At 53.4% G+C, this 6,298-nt stretch overlaps 1 protein-coding gene across 1 annotated transcript in view; it reads right to left on the bottom strand.

Annotated features, from left to right (window-relative positions):
* Positions 1–451, bottom strand: part of SOX21 (SRY-box transcription factor 21) — a 2,307-nt gene extending 1,856 nt beyond the window's left edge. Inside the window, exon 1 of the mRNA XM_029938445.1 lies at positions 3–451. Within this exon, the coding sequence (XP_029794305.1) occupies positions 3–431 (429 nt within the window). The 5' untranslated portion in view covers positions 432–451. The remainder of the gene's footprint in view (positions 1–2) is intronic.
* Between the last annotated feature and the right edge of the window lie 5,847 nt (positions 452–6,298).

The raw sequence follows: 6,298 nt of genomic DNA, 5'->3' as shown, positions 1-6,298 counted from the left end.
GCGGCGGCGGCGGCGGCGGCCGCCTTCTCGGGATTGGCGAGCAGCGATTCGGGCACCAGGCCGCCGCCCGCGCCCGCGTGCAGCCCGGCGCCCGCCTTGAGCGCCGGGTGCTCGGCGTCGGCCACGCCGCCCAGGCCGTAGGGCACCGGGAAGGCGAACTTGTCCTTCTTGAGCAGCGTCTTGGGCTTGCGCCGCGGCCGGTACTTGTAGTCGGGGTGCTCCTTCATGTGCATGGCGCGCAGGCGCTTCGCCTCGTCGATGAACGGCCGCTTCTCCGACTCGGTGAGCAGCTTCCACTCGGCGCCCAGGCGCTTGCTGATCTCCGAGTTGTGCATCTTGGGGTTCTCCTGGGCCATCTTGCGCCGCTGAGCCCGCGACCACACCATGAAGGCGTTCATGGGCCGCTTGACGTGGTCCACCGGCTTGGACATGCTCTCGCCGTGCCGCGGCTGCAGCCCGCCGCCGCCGCCGCCCGGGCCGTCGCCCTCCGCCCGGAGGAAATCAATGTTGGCTGTCCACGGGGACCCGTTCGGCCTGCCCGCGCGCGCTGCGCCCCGCCTCGCGCCCCGGCGTCGCTCCCTCCCGGGAAGAGGGGGCTAGGGCCCGAGCCCAGGGCCGCGCCGCGCCCCAGGCCGCCCTGGTCTTTTCGGCCGAGCTGCGGAAAATCCTCGCGGGGGGCGCAGTAACTTCTCGGCGGTGCCCCCCACCCCACGGTGGCAGTTTGCCCTTTGCTTTCTTTTTGTCCTTTCTCTCTGGCCGCGTTTGCTCGCGAACTCCCCGCCGGCAGTCGCTGCCCCCGCAGAACTCTCCTCCTCCTCGGTCTTTTCTCCCTTAAATGCCCAGCAGCTCGGAAAGTTGCGTCGCGAAGACCCCACCAAGTTGAGCCGAGGAGCCCGCCGCCGCGTGCTGCCAAGTGCCAAAGGGGCCTCTCGGCGGCTTGAGTGTTTGGGTTCTCCTCGGTGACTTTCTCATTTGACAGTAGCAGATGGGGGTGGGGGGAGGAGGGGAGGTGGCCCCGGAGGAGGAAGAGGAGGGGGAGGCGGAGGAGGGTCCGGGAGCAGCAAGGGAACGCAGAGCGCAGCAATGGATATAAATACAAATACAACAGCACCAGCCGGTCCTCCAGACCCTGGGCAGGGCTCGCTGGTGGGAATCCCCCCCAGTCGGCTGGGTGGTTTGGAGGGAGAGCTGGCTGCCTCCCCAGCACCTGCCTCGCGGGTCTTCCTCTCCGGCGGCAGGTCCGGGAAGGACGCTGGAGCAAGCCTGCGGTCGCCGGGCCTCAGGGGAGATCCTCCCGGCGCGCCGAACTGCCGCGTTTTCCCGTAGTCCCCCGGGCCATGCCGGCTCAGCTGGCTGCGAGCTCCTCCAAGGGCACCGGCTGACTCGGGCTCCCGGAGCGCGCCGGGCCGGCCTCCAGCCGCGTCCCCTCCTGGCTCCTCTCGGCCGCCGCCCGGCACTTGCAACTAACTTCTCCCAAGTTTCCTGCGCCGGCGCCGCCGCGCCCCTCTCGGCGCGCTCGCCTCGGAGCGTGCGCCCGCGTGTGCGCCGCGCCCAGGGCCCCTCTCCCCCGGCTTCTGCTGCCGAAGCCGAGCAGGCGCTGGGCGGAGGTTGCTGGAGGAGGGGATTTAAGGAAAACGCGCCATCACCTCTATTCGCAGGTCCGCGCCGGGGCTGCTCCCGCTTCCCCCACTCCCGTAGCACCGCGGGCCCCTTCCTGGCCCTGGCCGCCACTCCGCCGCTCCCGAGGCGGCGAGAGCCCCGGGCACGGGCTCAGGTGAGCGTGGCCACCTGCGTGTGCACGCGCCCGGAGCCGGCGCCGGGTGTGCATGTCCAGCCGCGACTGAGTGTGTGTATATCTGGGGGCTCGCGGAGGAGGTGGAGCCCCAGACTCCGGGAGGGAGGAGGGACCAGCCGAGCCTCCTCCCGCTCCCACACCCTCAGGACCGCGAATTAAACTGGATCCCCTCCGCCCCCCTCCGTACTCCTCCTCCCACCCCTTTTCACTGGAGAGCAGGTTGAGGCGAGCGGAGAGCTCGGAGCGCGCCGCGGATTCTGCGCACTGTTTGGCGTTCGGCAACCCCTGGTGTCATCCCGGCTACCCTGGCACTGGTCGCGGCGCTGGGATCCTCTGCCCGGAGAAAGGAGGCGCGCGCGAGGAGAGCCGGTCTACGGCGGAAGAGGGGACGTGCCCTAGAGAATGTTGGAGACTTCTCCTAGGAAGAAAGTGCTCGTTTTCCTCGGAGGTCCAGATGTTACTTGCCACAGATGCTTCTCGCATTTTCTTGCGCTGGGGGTGCACCCAGCCAGAGGTAGTGCCGTGAAAAATAACTGAGGAGGAACTGAGCGTGCTCTTGGCAACCTTTTCGAAAATGAGCTCGCCCAGGCTGAAACTAGGCATCCTTGGCTGACTGTTTAGCTCTTTGAAAATTCTGGGTGTTTTGTTTTGTTTCTGTTCTGGTCGACAGAGCCATCTATATGCCGATCTCTTTAAGGTACAGTTAACTTACACTATCTCACTTAAATGCACAGATAGGGTGAAGGTGTTCACACTCAGGAAGTGTAAAAACGTCTCTCTGAAAGGACAAAGTAAAACGTACCAAGCACTCTGAACTGGGATAGCTTTAATGCTGTCAGTTTCCTCGAGGAAGACTTTTTTCCTTATAATTGACACGATGCAAAAATAGCATGAGTTTGCTTGCGTGTTTTTTTAAAATCACTTCTTGGTATGCTGCAGCACACTCAGAGTGTGATCAGTCGGGAGGTCTTATAAACAAGTTGGCCTGTCCCTTCAGGGAGACCTCGCTTGCCTTGCAGTTAGGATCCGAGCTAACCCTGGGGTGTGTGCAAGTGGGGAGTTCTATCAGCGGTGAACACTTTAAGACTTCTCTGCAGTGCGTGTTCACCCCCCCCCCAAAGCTTCGACTGTAGTTATGAACTTAAATAAAAAATGTTTGGTGCCATCAGATTTATTTTAAAAGTTAGGCCTCTTTTATTGCTCATTTTAAGAATAGTGATCATTGCTTTAATTTTAGTTGCTGTGCCATAGAGACATGTAAACGGGCGGTGACATGTATGGGGGGTATTTTTCTTACAATATCACATTTACAAATGTTTACTTTGTGTTATGTCCTTGTGTTGCTCAAACAATTGGACAGTTTTCTGTAGAACCATATTCCTTTACAGTCTCCCCAAAGCCACTCTGTCACTCATAGACTCTGGGTGGAGTAATCTAAAACACTGGCAGGTGTAATTACACAGAATATTAAATATACTGTTTTGTGATGATGAACTATAGAATTCTCATCCCTGAGCTTTCAACCCAACTTGTATGGGTTCAAGAGGAAAACATACAGTGTCATATGAAGAACATATGTGCGGGGATGCAAGATATCAAACACTGTCATTCACTAAACATTGTGAATGAAGTTCAGTCTAATCGTGAAAATTATCTTAACATGTACGGATGAGGATTGAGAAAAGATATTTATATTGGCGAGCTAAATTATAATCTACTCTTTTCAAATCTAAAATTAAAAATCTATTGTAATGAATTATTACCATGGGGAAAATATTGATGCATGTGATTGAAATATATGCTTATATGTTCGATCCTTCATAAAAAATAAAACACACAAGCCTCCTTGGATATAGTTTTGTAAATTGCTCAGTGTTGCCCGTTGAGTGATAGTAAATGAACCACACGGGAAAGTTTCTAAGTGCAGAATGTTGAACTGTAGAAAACAAAGGTGCTTTCCACACCTGTTCGTCTAGTCACCAAGTAAGATTTCATACCTTTCAAAACAGGCGAGATTTGGTTTTCAATTTCAGTTTTTAGGGGATCAATATTCTCGGCAGCCCAGGGCCCTCACAGTGAGCTGGGAGCCAAAGGCAGGCGGTGTGCTCACTGCCGCAATGAACCAGCCTTCACACCTCTTGTCTGAATCTGGTGGAGCTTTTCACAAACTTTCCGTCCCTTTCTCTTTCTTAAGTGCCAAACCATACAACCAGTTGTAAAGTTCACAGGTGGTATGCTTGAATTGATACGAGGTTATATTTTTGTTCTTGTGTATATATATATATTTTACCCACGGATGAAAAATACCAAGGTATAGGAAAGAGAAGAGTCTGTGAGAGTGAATAGGGGAGGCAAAATAAATTGAAAGAGAATTGTAAGTTCCATGGGCTTTCGGTCGTCAGCTCTTGGGAGCAACCGGAGTGCCGTATACCTTGGTCAGCAGAGGCTGTGTGGGCTCTGTATTTCCCCTGTGGCCACATAATACCCGCGATCACAAATAGATCAGAAATTGAGAGTCAGTCAACCTCTCTGAAAAAGTTTGTGAGTCTGTGTGAATTCAGTTTCTTCTTTCCCCCCTGACATGCTCCCCAGTAAATGGTCTCTTTTCAGTTCTAAAACTTTCACTAGGAGGCAGCAATGAGGTTGTTGGGGAATTTAAAAAAAAAAAAAAAAAAAAAAAAAACCACCTTGGCAACACCAGACCCTACTGGCTTCTTTTCTCTTTCTGCTCCACAAAAGAGGAGAGACTATTTGGGTCCCAAAGGAAGACACGGGATCAGAATGAACTCCGGCTTTTGCCTCCATCCTTTCTGTCTCCGCTCTGCTCCTGTCCTGGATTTTCACCCAGCTGGCTCACCAACACATTTTCCTAGAACCGTGGAGGTGGGGCACCATGAGGTGAGCTGAAGAAAGTGGCTGGGCAGTAAAGATGATGCCTTCAATGTGCAGAGGCCAAGCCTTTGCACCTGGAGCAGTAGCAGCGACAGAGAACTTCGGAGTTCTGGTCTGAGAGCATTCCCGAGCTTTCATACCTGCCTGGAAAGGTAATACAGCCTGTTTGTCTGGTTAAGGAGGAAACAAGCAAGCTGTGACAAAAGGTATCTCACTTAGGCTGTTGTCACAGGTCTCTAGTCCCACTCCTCTGGCTCCCCAGCTTTTTTCCCATCAGCCCCCAAAAAGGGGGAAAGCCCCAGTCATGGGGTCCCCAGAAAGCTGAGGAGACAGAAGAGGAATTGAAGCCATCAGGGCAGGAGCCAAAGCTGTGCAAGTGGCCTTTCACTGGTTACTGCTAAATTTTCATCTTCTTGATCTTTCTTTCCCTCTATTCTCACGGCTCCTGCCTTACCTAGAAACCGGCACGACACCGATCAATCACGGAGGCACGTTTCCTCATCCCTCGTTAGCAGTGCTCACATAGGCTAGCATTTTCAAAAAGGAGCTTTACCTTGATGACAGAACAAGGAACACAAAATAAAAAACGCCTCCTCCCCGCCAGAAACACCTAAGGGAAAAATGACAATACAAATCATCCAAGACAGACAACTTCACAAAATACTGACTTCAGATCCCAAGAATTCCTTAAACGCATTGGAGAGATTTACCTCTCCAAGGATAAGAGGTTTTTTAAGTGTGAGGGAGCCAGCCATGAACAAAACCAGAAATGAACGAGGACATTCATCATGTCATGCGGCCTATGTAATGAAAAACTCCTTCTAACCCGTAGTTTTCGAATGAGGAGCCTGAGTTCTGGAGTGGTGGGTTACTTGTATATTTCATCACCGCACATGCGCTGGTTAATTTTGAGCAAAAACAAAGCTGAGAGGGAGGACCCTTTAGGTCTTCCCGCAGGGCGGTGAGTAAGCCAGACTTCTGGCTTTGGAACTCTCTCTCGTCTTACCGTCCTCCCTTTCAGCTTCCAGATGGCCCTGCCCTGCCCTCCTCAGATTTGGTCTCCCATCTAAGAATGGGTCTGCTTTTGAGCTTATTTGTTCTAACTGAGCAGATTTGATTCTTTTAAAGCTATCATTTTTTCAGTTCTTAAGATATTGTATGTTTTATGTACATTATCTCATTTAATTAGTTTGGAGAGCTCTGTGAGATGAGAGCTACCTCACTTTGCAAGTTGGGAAGAGTAGGTGAATAATATTCCAAAGTCACACAACCCAGAGTGGAAGAAATGGCCTTTGAATTAAGCTGATGTTCCTCACCACTACCACAACCACCACCACCACCACATCACCACCACCACCACCACCACCATCACCACCACCATCACCATCACCACCACCATCACCACCACCACCACCACCATCACCACCATCACCACCACCACATCACCACCACCACCACCACCACCACCACCACATCACCACCATCACCACCACCACCACATCACCACCATCACCACCACAACCACCACATCACCACCATCACCACCACCATCACCACCACCATCACCACATCACCACCATCACCACCACCACCACCATCACCACCACCTCC

This window comes from Suricata suricatta, chromosome 4 (genome assembly GCF_006229205.1).
Source record: "Suricata suricatta isolate VVHF042 chromosome 4, meerkat_22Aug2017_6uvM2_HiC, whole genome shotgun sequence".
In the NCBI taxonomy this organism is placed as follows: Eukaryota; Metazoa; Chordata; class Mammalia; order Carnivora; family Herpestidae; genus Suricata; species Suricata suricatta.
The sequence above is the reverse complement of the archived record's forward strand: the minus strand, read 5'-3'. Positions and strand labels throughout refer to the sequence as shown.